At 39.5% G+C, this 17,743-nt stretch overlaps 2 protein-coding genes across 11 annotated transcripts in view; one reads left to right on the top strand and one right to left on the bottom strand.

Annotated features, from left to right (window-relative positions):
* CSPP1 (centrosome and spindle pole associated protein 1) overlaps positions 1–10,844 on the top strand; it is a 161,994-nt gene extending 151,150 nt beyond the window's left edge. For 8 of the 10 annotated variants that reach the window (XM_070221329.1, XM_070221327.1, XM_070221333.1 and 5 more), the window contains 3 exons: positions 4,574–4,683; positions 7,181–7,319; positions 9,176–10,041. In XM_070221329.1, the coding sequence (XP_070077430.1) occupies positions 4,574–4,683; positions 7,181–7,319; positions 9,176–9,387 (461 nt within the window). In that variant the 3' untranslated portion in view covers positions 9,388–10,041. 10 annotated transcript variants of the gene reach the window in all.
* Positions 10,845–11,106: 262 nt separating this feature from the next.
* Positions 11,107–17,743, bottom strand: part of ARFGEF1 (ADP ribosylation factor guanine nucleotide exchange factor 1) — a 149,238-nt gene continuing 142,601 nt past the window's right edge. Inside the window, exons 36-39 of the mRNA XM_023648500.2 lie at positions 16,300–16,468; positions 15,027–15,165; positions 13,912–14,029; positions 11,107–12,566 (exon numbers count right to left, since the gene is read on the bottom strand). Of these exons, the coding sequence (XP_023504268.2) occupies positions 12,402–12,566; positions 13,912–14,029; positions 15,027–15,165; positions 16,300–16,468 (591 nt within the window). The 3' untranslated portion in view covers positions 11,107–12,401. The remainder of the gene's footprint in view (positions 12,567–13,911; positions 14,030–15,026; positions 15,166–16,299; positions 16,469–17,743) is intronic.

The following is a 17,743-nucleotide window of genomic DNA, read 5'->3' as shown; positions in this document are numbered from 1 at the left end:
CTGCCAAAAGGCACACAAGAAGAAATGCACTTCGAATAGGCCTGTATCTATTAAAGAAATCGAGAGGCTGGAGAAATGTTAGTCAAAGGGTACAAACTTTCAGTTATAAGATGAGTAAGTTCCAGGGATCTCATGTGCAGCATGGTGACTAGTTAACAATATATTTGAAAGTTGCTATGAGAGTAGAGCTTTAATGTTTTCACCATAACAACAATAAAATGGTAATTATGTGAGGTGAAGGATGTGTTAACTAACTTTCTTGTGGTAAACATTTCACAATACATGGGTATATCAAATCGTCACATTGTACACCTTGAACTTACACAGTGTTATATGTCAGTTATGTCTCAGCAAAGCTGGGGGAAAAACCCAAATTGACTATGAGAACAATAAAAAAAAAAAGAAATTGAATCAATAATTAATAACCTTCCGAAACAGAAAACCTCAGGCCCAGATGGGTTCACTGATGATATCTACCCAACCTTCAGGGAAGAATTATACCAAATCTCTACAGCTTCTTCCAGAAGACAGAAGCAGAGGGAATACTCTTAACGCATTGTGTGTCCAGCATTACCCTAATACCAAACCAACAAAGACAACACAAGAAAACTACAGACCAATATTTCTAATGAACATACATGCAAAAATTCTCAACAAAATATTAGCAAATTGAATCCAACAATGTATAAAAAGAATTATATGAGCTGGCCCTGTGAATGAGTGGTTAAGTTTGTGCACTCCACTTCAGCAGCCTGGGGTTTGCTGGTTTGGATCCTGAGCATGGACATATACACTGCTCATCAAGCCATGCTGTAGCGGCATCCCACATAGAAGAACTAGAAAGACCTACAACTAGGATATACAACTATGTACTGGGGCTTTGGGGAGAAAAAAAAAAAAGGAAGATTGGCAATAGAGGTTGGCTCAGGGCCAGTCTTCTCCCCTCCCCCAAAAGCATACTTAAAAAACTGAAAAAGAATTATACACTACAACCAAGAATTATACATTACCGGTATGCAAAGCTGGTTTACATCCAATTAATATAATTCATCCAAATCAATTACCACAATCCATCACATCAACAGGCTAAAGAAGAAAAATTGCATGATCATTATCAATAGATGTGGAAAGGCATTGAACTAAATTCAACACCCACTCATGATAACTCTCAGCAAACTAGGAATATGTGGGAACTTTCTCAACGTGATAAAGAACATCTACAAAAAGCCTACATCATATTTAATGATGAGAAACTAGAAACTTTCCTGCTAAGACCAAGAACAAGGCAAAGGTGTCCCCTCTCACCAGTCCTCAACATCATTATGGAAATCCTAGCTAATGCAGTAATGCAAGAAAAGGAAATAAAAGGTATATATATTGGGAAGGAAGAAATAATACTGTTTTTGTGTTCAGATGACGTTTGTCTATAGAAAATCTGAAAGATTCAACAAAAAACCCCCCCTAGGACTAATAAGCAATTATAGCAAGGTTGCAGGATACCAAGTTAATACACAAAAGTCAATCACTTTCCTATATACCAGCAATGAACAAGTGGAACTTCAAATTTAAAATACAATATCGTTTACATTAGCACCCCGTTAAAAAAGAAATACGTAGATATAAATCTTACAAAATATGTACAAGATCTTTATGAAGACAACTATAAAACTCTCATGAAAGAAATAAAGGGAGTAGTAGTCCATGTACATGGCTTGGGAGAATCAATATTGTCAAGATGTGAGTTCTTCCCAACTTGATCTATAGATTCAAGGAAATTCCAGTCAAAATCCTGATGAGTTATTTTGTGGATACTGGCAAACTGATTCCAAATTTTACATGGTGAGGCAAAAGACCCAGAATAACCAACCCAGTATTGAAGAACAACAGTCAGAAGAATGACACTAACTGACTTCAAGACTTACTATAAAGTTATACTAATCAAGACAGTGTGGTATTGGTGAAAGAATAGACAAATAGATCAGTGGAACAGAATAGAGTCCAGAAATAGAACCATGCAAGTATAGTCAACTGATCTTTGACAAAAGAGCAAAGGCAGTGCAATGGAGAAAAGACAGTCTTTTCAACAAATGGCACTAGAACAACTGGACATCCCTGCACAAAAGAATGAATCTAGACACACCCTTCACAAAAATCAACTCAAAATGGACCATAGACCTAAATATAAAATGAAAAACTATAAGACTTCTACAAGATAACATAGAAAACTTAGAAGAACTTGGGGATAACTTTTAGATATGACACCAAAGGCACAATCTGTGAGAGAAATAACCGATAAACTGGATTTCATTAAAGTTAAAAACTAATACTCTTCAAAGGACAATGTTAAGAAAACATTTGCAAAAGACATATCTAATAAAGGACTTATCTAAAATATACAAAGAACTCTTAAAACTCAACAATAAGAAAAAAAACAACCCAATTAAAAGGTGGGGAAAAGACCCAAGCAGACACTTCACCAAAGAAGACATACAGATGGTAAATAAGCATATGAAAAGATTCTCCACATCCTGTGTCATCAGGGAAATGCAAATTAACACAATGAAATACCACTGCACACCTAACAGAATGGCCAAAACCCAGAACACTGATAACACCAAATGCTGACAAGGTTGTGGAGCAGTAGGAGCTCTCACTCACTGGTGGGAATACAGCCACTTTGGCACTTTCTTACAAAACTAAACATACTCTTACATACAATCCAGAAACTGCACTCCTTGGTGTTTACCCAAAGGAGTTGAAACTTGTGTCCACACAAAAACCTGTACACAGATGGTTATAGCAGTTTTTATCCATAAGTGCCAAAACCTGGAAGCAACCAAGATGTCCTTCAGTAGGTGAATGGATAAATATACCGTGGTACATCTAGACAATGCAATATTATTCAGTGCTAAAAAGAAATGAGCTACAAAGCCATGAAAAGATGTGGAGGAACCTTGAACGTATATAAAAGTGAAAAAAGCTAGTCTGAATAGGCAACATACTGTATGATTCCAACTGTATGACCTGGAAAAGGCAAAACTACGGAGGCAGTAGAAAGATCATGTTTGCCAGGGGTTAGAGCAGAGGGAGGAATGAATAGGTGGAGCTCAGAGGATTTTTAGTGTGTGATACTGGTGGATACATGTCAAAACCCATAGAATGTTCAACACCAAGAGTGAACCCTAATGTAAAGTATGGACTTTGGGCGATACCAATGTGTCAATGTAAGTTCATCAGTTTTAGCAGATATACCACTCTGGTGGGGGCTGCTGATAGTGGGATAAGTTGTGAGTGTTTTGGGGGAAGGAGATATATGGGAATTCTCTGTACTTTCCACTCAGTTTTGCTGAACTTAAAACTCCTGTAAACTAATAAAGTCTATTAAAAAGAGAGAGAGTGTGAATTAGTGGTGGGGACTACTATAATGAAGTCAGAAAATTGTGTTTTTGGAGTTTTAGAAAACCCCATATAAAATTTTATTTATATAAAATAAAATGTAGTTATTGCTGCTTTAAAAAGGAAAAAGGCTGTACACTAACTTTCAGAAATTTGAATATCAATTTTATGTTAAATGATAGTATTGTATCAATGTAAAATTTCCTTGTTCTTAGATGGCACATGCTGAAGTGTTTAGGAACAAAGTGTCAGGATGTCTGCAATTTGTTCAGCAAAAACAAGCAACAAAAATCCACCAAAATCTATATAGAAGTAAAATAAATGTGGCAAAATAAGAAATGGTGATTTTAGTTATTCATTGTATTATAACTTATCTTTAGGTTTTAATTTTTTCAAAATAAAGAGTAAGGGAAAAAATTCTAAATATTGTAAGCTATTCACTTCCATGGTCAAATAGGTTGTTGACCCACTAGAAGGGCTATGATCAAAAAGACTGACAATACCAAGTATTGATGATGAGGAAACTAGAACCTTCTTACAATGTAAAATGGTAGAACTACTTTTGAAAATAGTTTGGCAGTTTAGAGTTACCATAATATCTGGCAATTTTATTCCTAAGAATATTCCAAAGAAAGGAAAACATATGGTCACACAAAGACCATGAATGTTCATAGCAGCATTATTAATAATCACCAACTAGTAATAGTTCAAATGACCAACAACTGGTGAATGCATAGACAAAATGTGGTATGATGGAGTACTATTCAGCAGTAAAACAGAATGAACTACTGATACATGGTACAGCATAGATGAACCTCAAACACATTACGCTAAGTGAAAGACACAAAGTATTACATTGTATAACTCCATTTATATGGAATCTCAGGTAAGGTAAATCTGTTGAGACTGAAAGCAGATCAGTATTTACATGGGACTGGGCAGGTGGGAGTAGGCAATGATTGCCAGTGAGTACAAAGAAGCCTTTTGAGGTGATAGGAATGTTAGTGATAATTACACAATTCTATAAAAATTATTGAACTATATATATTTATAGTGGGTGAATTTTATTATATGTATCTTAATAAAGCTATTAAAAGACAGAGTCTTGGTTTAGCTCTGAGTAAAATGATTTGAAATGGTGGATGTGTAAGACTTCTCCCTTGTCTGGACCTTCTAGGTGCTTATGGTGAGACGTATCCTGCCATTGAAGACGATGCCTTCCCTCCACCATCACAGCTGCCCTCTGCAAGGGAGCGCAGGAGGAACAAGTTGAAAGGACTGGACTTTGTATGTAGGAAATATCCTTTTCCTTTTTCCCTTTTCACTTTAGGAGTGAGAGGTCCAAGTTCTGACCCATGTTAAATTCATGTGGTCCAATAGAGAAAGGGCACTTGCTCTGGAAGAGAGGTGGACAGGGGTCTCAATCTAGGGTCACCCAATTAGCTGGATGACTGTTGCACTGAATTCTGGTGCTTTGGCTTCTGTGAGGTAGTATTTTCCTAACTCTTAGGGTGGCTGTAAGTCTAAGCCTAGTACCTGGCACAGAATCTCTGCCCTATAAATGTTAATGCCTCACCCCAGCATTCCTCCTTCCCCTTGCAGAACATAACGGATTTCAGAGAAGGCACAAGAAGCAACTAATACCATTTATTGGAAAATCTGCTATAACTTCCTTATCACCTAAGTCTACCATACAGGCATCTTCTCCATTTGGTCAGATAAGTTGCCTAAGGTCACATAGGCAGGAAGGCTGATAATCAAACCCATGTTCTTTTCACAGAACATGTGTAAATGTCTTTACAGTGTAGCCAGTAAAAAGTGGAGGCTTTGGAGTCCTTAGTACATGTCCCAACTATGTCCTGTCTTTGTTGAGTAAGCGCCTTTGGGCAATTTCTTAAACTGTGTTCCTTATGTATGACATGGAAATATAGTTATATGACATATGTGAAGCACTTAGCATAGAGTCAAGTACGCAGGGAGCTCTCAACAAATGACGAATGCTGTCATTAGCATTATTATATGTACAACCTTATTTACCGGGTGGCAGTAACATGCTTACTTGTTTCCCTAGGCAACCACTCATCTACCTTCTGTCTCTATAGATTTGCTTTTCCTGGACACACATAAATGAGGTCATACAATATTTGGTCATTTGTTACTGGCTTCTTTTTTTTTTTTTTTAAATCCCCAAAGGTCATCTAAGTTATAGCATATCAGTGCATAATTCCTTTTTATTGCTGAATAACATTTTATTGTATGGATAGTCCACATTTTGTTTATCCAGTCAACATTCGATGGACATTTGGGTTGTTTCCCCTTTTTATCTTTTACGAATACTGCTGCTTTTAACATTCATGTACAAGTTTTTTGATATTTTCTTTTCTCTTGCATATATAACTAGGAGTAGAATGGTTGGGTTATATGGTAACTATGTTTAGCATTTTGAGGAACTACCAGACTGTTTTCCAAAGTGGCCACACCATTTTACATTCCCACCAGCAGTGTATGAAGCTTCCAGTTTCTCTACACCTTGGCCAACACGTGTTGCTTTTTTATTATAGCCATCCTAGTGAGTGTGGAGTATCTCTTTGTGGGTTTGATTTGTATTTCCCTAATGATGTTGATCATCTTTTCATGTACCTCTTAGCCGTTTGGATATCTTCTTTGGAGATAATGTCTGTTCGCATCCTTTGCTCATTTTGAAATCAGATTGTCTTTTTATTGTTGAGTTGTAAGTTTTTTATATAGTCTGGATACATGTCCCATATTAGATGTATGATTTGCAAGTATTCTCTCTCATTCTGTGGGCTTTGTTGTTGTTGTTGTTAGTTCTGGTTTTCTTTTTAGGAGGACTAGCCATGAGCTAATATCTGCTGCCAATCCTCCTCAGTGGCCCTCAGCTAACATCTGTGCCCACCTTCCTCTACTTTACATGTGGGATGCCTGCCACCGCATGGCTTGACAAGCGGTGCCATGTCCGCATCCGGGGTCTGAACTGGCGAAACCCGGGCTGCCGAAATGGAGCATGTGAACTTAATTGCTGCATCACTAGGCCGGCCCGTCTTTTACTTTCTTGATGGTGTCCACTGCAGCACAGAAACATCTAATTTTGATGAGGTCCAACTTTATCAAATCTTCTATCGAGCATGCTTTTGGTGTCATATCTAAGAAACTGTTGCCTAACCCAATATCATGAAAGTTACTTCTAGGAGTTTCACCGTTTTTGCCTTTAAATTTAGGTCAGTGATTCACTTTGAGTTAATTTTTGTGTATGGCATAAGGTGTAGGGATCTAAATTCATCCTTTTGCATGTGGACATGCAGCTGTTCTAGTACGATTTGTTGAAAAGACTGTTCCTTCCCCTAGTGAATGTTGTTCGCTCCTCTGTCCATAAACACGAGAGTTCATCTCTGGACTCTGATTTCGATTCTGTTGATCTGTATGTCTCTCCTTAGGCCACTGCCACCCTGTCTTGATTACTGTAGTTGGCCTGATTCTTAGTCCGTGCTCTTTCAGGTTTTTTCCCTCTAATGTCTTATGATTGCCCACCTTTATCCAGTTTGGCAGCATTTATATGTTACCACAAATGCTACACCTTCAGTCTGAGCCTGCAGGGATAAACACTGGCAGCTGGAATATAAACGCTACAGATCCTCATTTGTTTTATTTTGTCCATCACACTGTACATTTATCAAGGGCAAGAACACGTTTTGATTCACTGATTTACTCTGAACATATTTTACGTTAATGATCGTTTCTCTGAAGTTCTGTTTTCTAACTATAGGAACAAAGTCATCCTAATGTACCACCAGATGGTCTCTCTTTAAAATCTGTATCCAGTTTAAATATTGATCAGCTTAGAATGAGAAATGAGGAACGAATGCGAAGATTGAATGAACTTCAGAATAAACCTATTAATACAGGTAAATGGCCAAGTTTAATTGCCTAGAGCAAATTCTGTAAGAACTCTTACACCTGCTCACTGGAAGTTTCGCTGAGGCTGGGGGCAGATGGCAGGCGTTTGGAAATCCTTTGAGTTGTGGGGCCTAGAACACAGTAGCTTCTCCGGGGAGATTCAGGATTAATTTTGCGTCAGATTCTTTCTACCAGAGAGGGTACCATTTTCAAGTGGATTCTAAACAGATGAAGGTTTTGCTTATTAAATATACCCAAGCTTTGCTTTCAGCAGGGAAAATGCTGATTAGTATCAGCATCTCACTTCTCTCACTGAAGTGAGAGATTCTAAGAAATTATCTTTAAAACTTTGAGTTCTTTAGATTATGTCTATTATAAGTTTGTAGTACTTACAAATAAATTTTTTTTACCTTTTTATTTGGCTTTCTGTACCATGGACAAAGCAAAATAGCCGCAGGTTAGTGTTTGCTTGTTTTTATAAGTCAAAGTTTAGTCTTCTCATTATGTTGGCCTCCACCGTCTCTTATTGCTTTGGTTAAAGCTTGTTCACCAAGCACAGGCAGGCAGCACGGTTCCTTAGGCAACTAATGGGCTCCTTTGCCAGCCCTAGACCATCATTTTTTATGTCAATGCTACTAGTCATTAGGATAATGGGACAATTTTATAATAGTAAGTGCTACTGTATTATTAGTCTTAGCAAATTGTAGAGTGATGTATTTGGACAATTCTCTTTAGTCTGTTAAACTACATTACAACAATTTTCTAGTGGCAATTATTTTAAGGTATTTTTTAGATCCTACTTTTAATACTGTGTTAAAACTGTACTCATATAATCTCTAGCAGTTAAGGCGTCTGTTCTGATGGTTATAATTACATACCAAATACCAGCAACCATGGTAACGTGAGGGAGCAGCACTTCTCATTGCATGCCTGGAAAAATGGGGAATGGGGGAAAGCAGTGCTTTTTTTTTTTTTTAGCTAAAAGGAATTTTCTTTTAATTTATACTGAGAATTACCTGTTCCTCAATTTCTTTTAGAATAAGTTGAATTAATATTTAACAGGGATATATTTAAATTGACAGAAGATAGAACATTTTAAGACTCTACTCCTTCAGAAGGTTTTCTAAAACTTTTTTTTTTTAACATTGTCCTTTCAAACAGGAGCTTTTTGGTACGATGTGGATTGATTATTAAATTGATTGCACATGTCCCTTTGCTGGGCTAATCCTTCACAGACCAGGAGATGTAATTTAAAAAAAAAGAAATTGACATCACAGGGTAGGAAGACAGATTTTCCTAATATTGTATCTAATAATAAATAAGACACAGATATAGAAGTTAAGTACAATGAATTTAGTTAATAATGAAACAAATTAAGAGCTACTGCTTAATGGAGTAGACACAGCCTCTTAGATTAGGTGTAAGAATGGAAGTAATTTCCTAAAATGATTTATTATTTCCTTACAGTTAGAGGTTGGGACTATTTCTAAAACTTTGCTAAATTAAAAAAAAGTTTTTTGCATGGCATCCATTCCTGAAGGTGACACCAAGTAAGCCCACCTACACTTCCACGGTCAACTTCATGTTTGGCGCAGTCTCCTTTGCTTTCCTTGGAATCCCTATGGGTTCTGGTACCATGGAGTCACCTTATTTACTTGACTGTTTTTTGTTTCATAAAATTGGCCTTTTCTTGGGTTTGCTTTCCTACCTCTAAAATGAGGGGCCTGGACAAAATAGTACAGTTTAGAACATAGTATTGTGGAGAAATGCAAGGCTGTAATGGGTTAGATTACAGGAGATCTGTGTTCGCATCACCTGCCTGCCACCTGTGTTTCCTGAGTCATGTCTGTCTCACCTCTTTTAGATGACGAGAGTTCACTGGTCGACCCTGATGACATCATGAAGCATGTAGGTGACGACAGATCAAACTCTGTTGCAACTGAGCCCTGGCTCCGCCCGGGCACCTCAGAAACGCTGAAACGATTCATGGCAGAGCAACTGAGCCAGGAGCAGCAGCAGGTTCCTGGAAAACCAGGCACTTTCAATTGGCAGGGCCTGTCTACTGCACACGGTTAAAATAAAGATGTAGTGGAGCCAGCAGTGCCTTTTAAGGTGAAAGGAATATTAAATCTGAACCTTTAATAATATGTGCTACTTTTGGCCCCTACCTGGAAGTTACTTATGTTCCATCTGTAGATAAGGTATCTTTTTCCCATGATGATGTATATGATGTACATAAATAAAAGGCCATGATTATTAATTTATATAATGTAGAATTGTATAGAATTATTTTTGTACAATTTTGCCAGAAATTAGGGTCGCAGTGAACTCTTGGAATCAACTACCATATGTGCATTAATTTAAATTCTGCTTGTCAGTAAGATAAGGTGAATAAAACACAAGTGTCTTAACAGTACTGTAAAACCAGAATACTCCTTGTTATATGTATGTTTGCCATTGTTAACGCTATTCAAGATCTCTTAGTAAATACATTGGGACAATTCCAGTTGCTATGTAATGAGAGAATCAAATATGCTAGTTATTTCCATTGTCATTTACAGCACCTGTGTCAGTATGAATGCTGGGAATCGTAATTCATTTGATTCCCATGAGCCATGCACTAAACCTTACAACTTTCTGCCTCTATTTTTGTGCCAATCTAGGCATTAAGTGTACTGATTTATATGATTTAACTACTTCTTGATAGAAATAAATTATTTTTATTGCCAATGTCGATTTCTTATTTTAACTGGAATTGAGGTTTCTAGACAAGTTGTTTTAGAAGTCAGAGAGGCAGGAACACCCAAGGGTCAAGGACAGAGACTGGGTCCCTGCTGCACTACCACAGACCACCGGATAAGTGAGCCAGTCTTCCTAATCACTCCAGGAGGGGCCTTTGAAAAGGAAAGATTAATTCAAATGCTGGGAAATAATAATTCTTATTTAGAGTCTTTAGCACAACAGCTAAGAACATCCCTGGTGTTCCACTGACATAATTAATGGCAGACAAGACCAGAAAAGTTTTTCTCTCAAGTGTGAAATTTCTCTGATATTCTGAATTTTAGCTGCATGTAAATTTTATACTCAATTTTGAAATCTAACCACTGCTTATTTTACGGTAAAGATTTTTCTTATATCGTCATCTGAAAGTAAGGTGAAAGCCTCGTCTCCTCTTGGGAGCGTCCTGAGGCTATACCATAAAACACCAAACTGCCAGGTCATTTGAGACACTTACCCCTCCCTCAGCTAGGCCAGAAAGTCATGGTGGCTCCCAGCTCTAGCATCCAGCGGGGTATGAACAGGGCCACGTCTTGGGGGTAATAAAGGTGGTGCACTTAGAAATGCATTGTTCAGTAACTGCTTATTCTCAAGAGAGGTGTGAGAGCAAAGACTGAACACTTCTCATGTTTTTTAACACAGCCCTCAAAATAAATGATCTTGGTGTGTTCCATCTGCCTTTTTAATGCTGTTGTACCACACAACTTGAAGTGACTCCTGGGATGGACGATGCGCCACTGCAAACTGCCCCGAAGGGGACTGCAGCTTTTTCAGCAAATAGTGTAGCCTTATTCTGGGTTATTAATAAATGCACAATATATTATGAACATCCTATGGTTGAGAAAGCAGGGTGTGGGGGAGGATCTCATGGCAGAAGCTGTTAAGAAAACATCCGAATTAAAGAATACTGAATTTATAGTTCTGGCCAAAAATATCCTTTCCTAATTGTTTGGCTTTTAATGGAAAAAGTGAAGGGAAAAAAAAATCAATGAAACATGGGGCTGTGGATTACACAGGTTTTGATTGCACTGATCAAATAATCCAAAAACTTTATTGACCTATAACCTGATTAGAATATGCCAGATGAGAATCAATATTGTACAGAAAGTTGTACAGAATTTTTTACATAGAAAACTTTACATCTGTACCATATACATTTTATCCATCTGAAAAAATTTTCTACATCCACTGTTAATACGGAATGCTTAACAATCTTGTTTTTTTAACCATCAGAGCACAATTCACAGTATGAATACATTTCCAGTAAATCTAACCTCCCCAAACCATGCCAGATTTATTTTAATATATTCAACATTAAATTCTGTACATACAGTAAAATCTACACCAAGCCCCGCCACCCAAAAGAAAAGAAAAGAAAGTGACAGCAAACTAGATTCATTTTGCAGTGATTCAAGTTTCGGTCCATGAAGGATCATTTCTATTTTAATGGCTCATCTTTAAAAGCCCTAATATATTACAGGTAGTTAGGTCAGTAGGGATATTTTCTACCTTTTTGTTGTTGTTGTTGATCGTAACAAGTGCCAGCCACAACAGCTTCTGGGCACATTAAACCCTCAGAATTACCACTCCCCAATAAAGGGCAGAACCAAAATTCCCACAAAATAAAAAAGACAGAAAGTTCAACCCAAATGTTTAGTGCATTTGACAAAATATTATAGGTATTTAGCAAATGAATAAGAAAATAAAGAAATAAAATAAAACAGTGCAGGAAGAACTATATAATGTTTAAGATTTTTATATTACAGACCTGCATCTCTGTACATTTTTCACAGAAGGATGATTACCAGTATCTCAGATAGCCTGAGTGTGCAAAAATCTTCAGAATAAGAATACCATAGTTGCTAAATATCTTTTACCATGAACAATAATTTCTTCTTCTCCCCCCCACCCCCCAATTATAAACATTTTATCCTTCAAAATACAGCTCTCCTGAGTTGTACTTCTTGCAGAAGTTCAAATCTTTACATCTATAGTTCTTTGGGTAAGTTTCACTTCCACGCCTGCCAAAAATATGTGGGGCTCTCCCTGTTGCTGAGGACAGGGAAGGACACATGAGCATAAGCTGACAATGTGGAAACAGGCTTTCTGCTCAACATGAGCCCATGACGGACAGTCCATCAGAAGGGACTGGAGCACTGCCAAGTTCTGAGTTCTAGTTCTAAGCATCTTTAACCAGTAACCCTTAGACACTGCAATTCAGAGAAACCATTTTTCCGGTAGGAGCCCTCAGCTCCAGGGTCCGTTTAAAGAGCAGAGGACGTAAACGCCAACAGAAAAATACTAAGTTCCCATCACTGCTGATTTACTCCAAGTTCCTGCTCAGGTGGCTGTGATATCTGAAAAACTACTCCGATTCGCAGAAAAAATCTTCGAAGAACAGCACGAAGTTCAGGGATCAAGTCAAATTGCATAATTTCACATAGGAGAGGGTAGTAGAATGATGCATGAGCTTTAAACTGGGAAGAAAACGAATTTCTCCGTTAGTAGTGCTTGCATTCCAAACCTCACACTGCCGTTAGACCAAATCCTATGGGGCACGCGCTGCTCTCTGAGTACAGGAGCGGCGTCTGCGTGAAGCAGTGATGTGCTGATTACGGAACTGAAAGGCCACGCAGCACTGAAGACTCACTTAATACAGACATTAATCACTTAGTTATACAGCCTTATTTTGAAAAACATTTTCTATTAGATTTCCTTGACAAACTTACGACAAACTTTTAGGATTTATCATTGTTTTTCCTGGGTAATAAGCAAAAGTAAGAAGTCAAGCATACTTGAGCTTCTATAAGCTATAGGTTATTGAAATTATCTTTTATTTGTTAAATAAAATTTTAGTTTTTAGGGAAAATATTCCACACTTATACTTCAACTGATATACTTTGTATCTTTGCTGTAGTTCCTTAATCTCTGAACACTAGTTGCCTGTTTCCTCTACTTTCCTGCTCTCCGCACCCCACAAGGTACAAGGAAGCAGGATGACAAATTGTGTCAAGAAAGCAAGCTGTGGAGTAAGACTGGGTTTGGAGTCCTTCCCAGCGACGTGGCTGCTGGCGCCTTAGGTCACTTCTAACTTTACCCAGCCCAGGAGTCAGATGGAAATGCACATGGGCCTTAAGCACGTGACTTGGGATGAACCTCTGTATGGCCCTGAGAGCATGCACAGCCCTCTGGCGTCCCACACGCCTCCATGGCCCGGTGTCAAACGTCATACCACCTGACTAGGCATTTTTAAACCTAATATGGGATCACAGCAACCTGTTTCCATTTATGTGAGCTGTAAGTGTCTGTCTTCTCTTAAAGAGTGAAATGTGTAGTTTTGAAGACTTTAAATGTCTATGTACAGCTGTGCATTTGTATTTTATCTTTATTTCTACTGGTTTAAAATTCTTAAATGAGTTTATGGCCTGTTTGCAAGGGGCTGTTGGTCACATGGAACCAATAAAAATGCCAAAAGAATGGCTGAAGCCCAGACATAGCCTTGGGTAGGGGGCAGAGCGCACTTTTCACAATGGGGCAAAAGGGGAGACTTCAGGGGTCAGAGTGGGAATTGCAATGTGTGGCAGAACCAGTGTCCTAAAGGATTCTGACTCCTCCCTCCTGAATCTCCTACAGAATCACTCATTGGAGCACAAAGTGGGGTAGGGACGGAGAAGACTGCGGGCCAGCGAGGAGAGAGTGCGGCCACGGTGGCCTGGGCTTTGCTGCTCCGCTGCTGAGAGCTCCTGGCAGCCGTCTGCTGCTGCGCGTCCCCGCCTCCCACTTGGGCACCGTGCTGCTCAGACGACAGTGTCTCATACTTACCCTATTATCGCTTATCTTTAGAACTTTAGTTAGAAACAAAAGCAGCAGATTAGTCCAGGCTTCCCGATGACTTTCTGATGTCAGAGTAAGGAAGTAGCTTAGTGCTTCACTGCAGACACTGTAACAGAGAACGGTCCCCCTTAAATGTGCTAGCATACCTGCTGTATGCACGTTCATTGAGAAAGAACAACTGAGGCAAAGAGGGCAGTAAATATTAACTATTAGGAACTTGCTAGATTCCATGTGCTTACAGTAACTAGAGTATCAATATAAACATTTATGTTTTTCAAATTAGGAAGAAAACCAAACATATTAAAAGAAGCCATTGCAACTTATCAGGAAACGCACATTTTCCTAATTTTCTAAATTTCATTGAATTCAAAGCCACTGTGTAGTAGCACATGCACAGGCATGGTGTCCAGACCTGGGCTGAAACCTGGGGTGGCTCTTCCTTTCACTAATTGTGAAGGTTTAGACTCTTCTGGGCTTTAATAGTCTCATCAGTAAAATGGGAAAACTGAGGTGAGGTGGTCTTTGGAAGTTCCAAAATGTATTTGGTCTCTGAGCACCTCTATTCTCCAATTAGACACAGAAATACAATGCAGCTAAGAGTATTCTTTCTGAAAGGCATGTTTCATTCTTAGCATTAGTTTAACCGGTGAAGGACGGACTCTTAAGTTGTCATTAAGGAGAAATAAAATGCGAAAAAACTAACACCAACAAAAACTCTAAATAGTTTTGGAAACTAAATGCAGGCAGGCAAGTTTGCACTTTCACAAATGATCGATTTGTAAAAATGGAGCTATCTGTGCATGAAAAAAGCCTAAAAACTATTATACAATTTGAAGTTTTTAAATTTTAAGAGATAAAACTTTCTCCTTTGTCCTGAACAGCAGCAGAAGACACGATTTGTTCATATGTCACTAACTGCCTGTAAGACTGTATTTAATTTTCACCATCTCTTCCTCAGGCCCCAAGTTATCTGCTTAGTCCTGCAGCTTCTAAGCAGGGGGCTGGGACATGGACGCTGCCCCCAGTGCAAACCTAGTGGCCCTTTCCTGCTCTGTACCGTCAGCCGCACAGCTCAAAGGCAGAAACTCAGCCAAGAGTCTTACTTTAGAAGCCTTTGCTGGACCTCCTCCCAGGCACTAACCCGGCTCTCGTCCATGTACATCCGGAAGAGAATGCGCAGCCCACATGCCAGGCTGCTCGTCTCCTGCTTCAGAAGGTTGGGTTTGGATTTGCCTTTGAAGCCTGCAGAAAGGGGAAGTTTCGGATTAATGTCAGAAGGCATCTTGCATAAAGACAAAATAGCCCGCATGGAGGCACATTTTGAGTGCGTTTAGCTGTCCCATCTGCTGCTTACAAAGCAGAGCTGCCCTGAGCCACAGCAGCGTGCTGGTGACCAGGGCCTGAGCACTCTTGAGGTGACCCAAAGGGACAGGAGTCACACGGAGAAGGCACACCCTGAGACTGTGCAAGGGAGGCGATTTCTGTGTTTAGAACTAACTTCCTTTTCAAGATGGGGAACAAAATACGAAACAACTTTTGGCCTGGGAAAGTGGGACTCCTCCAGTGAAACCGCACTTGAAGGCCCCGCAGAGCCTGAGCAGGGCTCCCCTACGAACGGCGCAGACGAAACGGTTTCAGCAGGAGTGCTAAGAAGGGCCCAGCGCATGTGAAGTAGGAGTCTGGTGACCTTAGAAAGGACAGTCCCAGTTGAATGGTGGCAACAACTTGGGTTGAAGGAAGGGGAAAAACAGGTAGACGACTCTTTTCAGAAGTTAGGTTGCAAAGGGAAGAAGATGAACAAAAGCCATGGGCTTAATTCGGAATTTAAATAGACACTTTGAATTAAATCAAATATGCAAATGGAAAGCATCCAACACTCCACGTGACACAGAGCTTGATGTTCAATAAGCGTCAGCTCCCTTCTTCCTTTTTCCTGCCATATTCCACTGCATCTCACTCTTCAGCACTATTTTGTACCTAATAGGCATGAGGAACTATTTCATTGTTAAAAAAAATTAACAATGTCAGCATAATTATTACAAACCTTGTTTTTCATTTACGTTTTCTAACTTGTTCTAAAGTAAATATACCACCCCACTTCAAAACGTTCACTTCCATTCTGACGTATGGCCATGCCAAATAACAGGCTGACTGAAAAAGACGGAAACCAATCCACTCAGGCAGTTATTTGGCTTATTGTAGACCAGAGAAAGACCTGGTTGGTAGACTGCCTTTCTATTATTATTGTTAAGGTAAAAGTTCATACAGTGAAATGGTTAGACCTGAATTATACAATCAACAAATTCTGGTCAATCTAAACATCTGTTGTACATCCATTAACAGTGAATATTAAAATGTGAGACCTGTGCAGCTTACCTGCTTTCCACAGAGCAGTTCTCTGTTCATTGTTGGAATTAAACGCTTTTGCGAATCTATGTGACTCTAATAAGCAGTCCAGTAGCTTAAAAAGTTGTTGTGATGTTAAAAAGCGGTACATTCCTTGGTCTTGAGTATCAACTCGAACGTCAAAGTCCACAGCATCTCTCTTTGGAAAATAAACGACAGCATGTGCACATGCACACACACACACGCAAGTGTGCACACACACACACACACACACAGAGTCACACATTTTAGTAAATGTAGAAATCAATGTTCCCGAAAAACCAGTTTTACAAGCCATAGAATTTAATCTGTTCTGTCTCAATAGAAAATAGGAAAAGGTCCATCTTTTGCTATTAAAATTCTAGAATCTCAATTCCATGCATGCTAGTCACCAAGCACCACCTCCTGTCTCTCCAGTTCCCTTCTCACGATGTCTCACTCCAGGAGCTCTGCCCGCACCAGGCCCTGCAGCCCTTCTCCCACTCCCCTGCACTGTTCCTCACCCGTCAGCTCCTCACTTCTCTTCCTAACCAGGCTGGAGGCCACAGACTGCGCTTATCATTATTCTCTTGCATAACCCCTCACCTCCTCTTTTTAGTAATTCGCTGCAAAACTGCCGACTTCATATCTCACCCACACAATAAATGGGACTGGAGAAAAACAGAGGGGTTTCTCTTAAATCCAGTGGGCACTGGGTGCTGCCCGGCAATCCTCCTGCACATCCCCAGTCCACTTTCCCGGACTAGTTCATGTTTTCACTTCTCTCCTCAAGGATCTGAAACTTTCTTTGCAACCTCACCCGGTGGACGACTTTTCTTCCTATCTCAACTAGAAACCAGGAGCCATCAGAAGAGATCTCGCACAGACTCCCATCAGCAAACGGACCAAACTTCCTGGTTTATGACCCATACACTTTGCTTGCCTTCCTGTTACAATGCTTGAACTGTCTGCGCTTCTATTCAAGGCAGCCTCCCAGGGACTGTGCAGTAGGTACCGTCTCCATTCACTCAAAAGACGGCTCTAACAACAGACTCTCCCTCTCTGCAGTGTTTTTCTCTCTCGCCTGGAGAACTCTCGCCAGGGAACATGCTGCGATATTGCCAATATTAGAGACAAAACAAGCACACCCTTGTCTTGACCCACCTCATCCTCCTCCAGCTATTACCCCATTTCTCTGTACCCCTTTACAGCAAAACTCCTTCACAGAGTAATCAATATTTGCTGCCTGCAACTCCTCTCTTCTCTTGTACGTATTACAATAATGCTTTTGTCCTTAACATTATAATTAAACACAACGTCACGGTCACTAAAGTCCACAAATTGCCAGAGGGCAATTCTCAGATGGACTATTACTTGACCTATCCAGCACTTTGACAGAGTTGACCACATCCTTCTTAAAACAGTTTCTTCTGGGGCCAGACCTGTGGCCGAGTGG

This window comes from Equus caballus, chromosome 9 (assembly GCF_041296265.1).
Source record: "Equus caballus isolate H_3958 breed thoroughbred chromosome 9, TB-T2T, whole genome shotgun sequence".
Taxonomy (NCBI): domain Eukaryota; kingdom Metazoa; phylum Chordata; class Mammalia; order Perissodactyla; family Equidae; genus Equus; species Equus caballus.
This window is presented reverse-complemented; position numbering and strand designations above follow the sequence as displayed.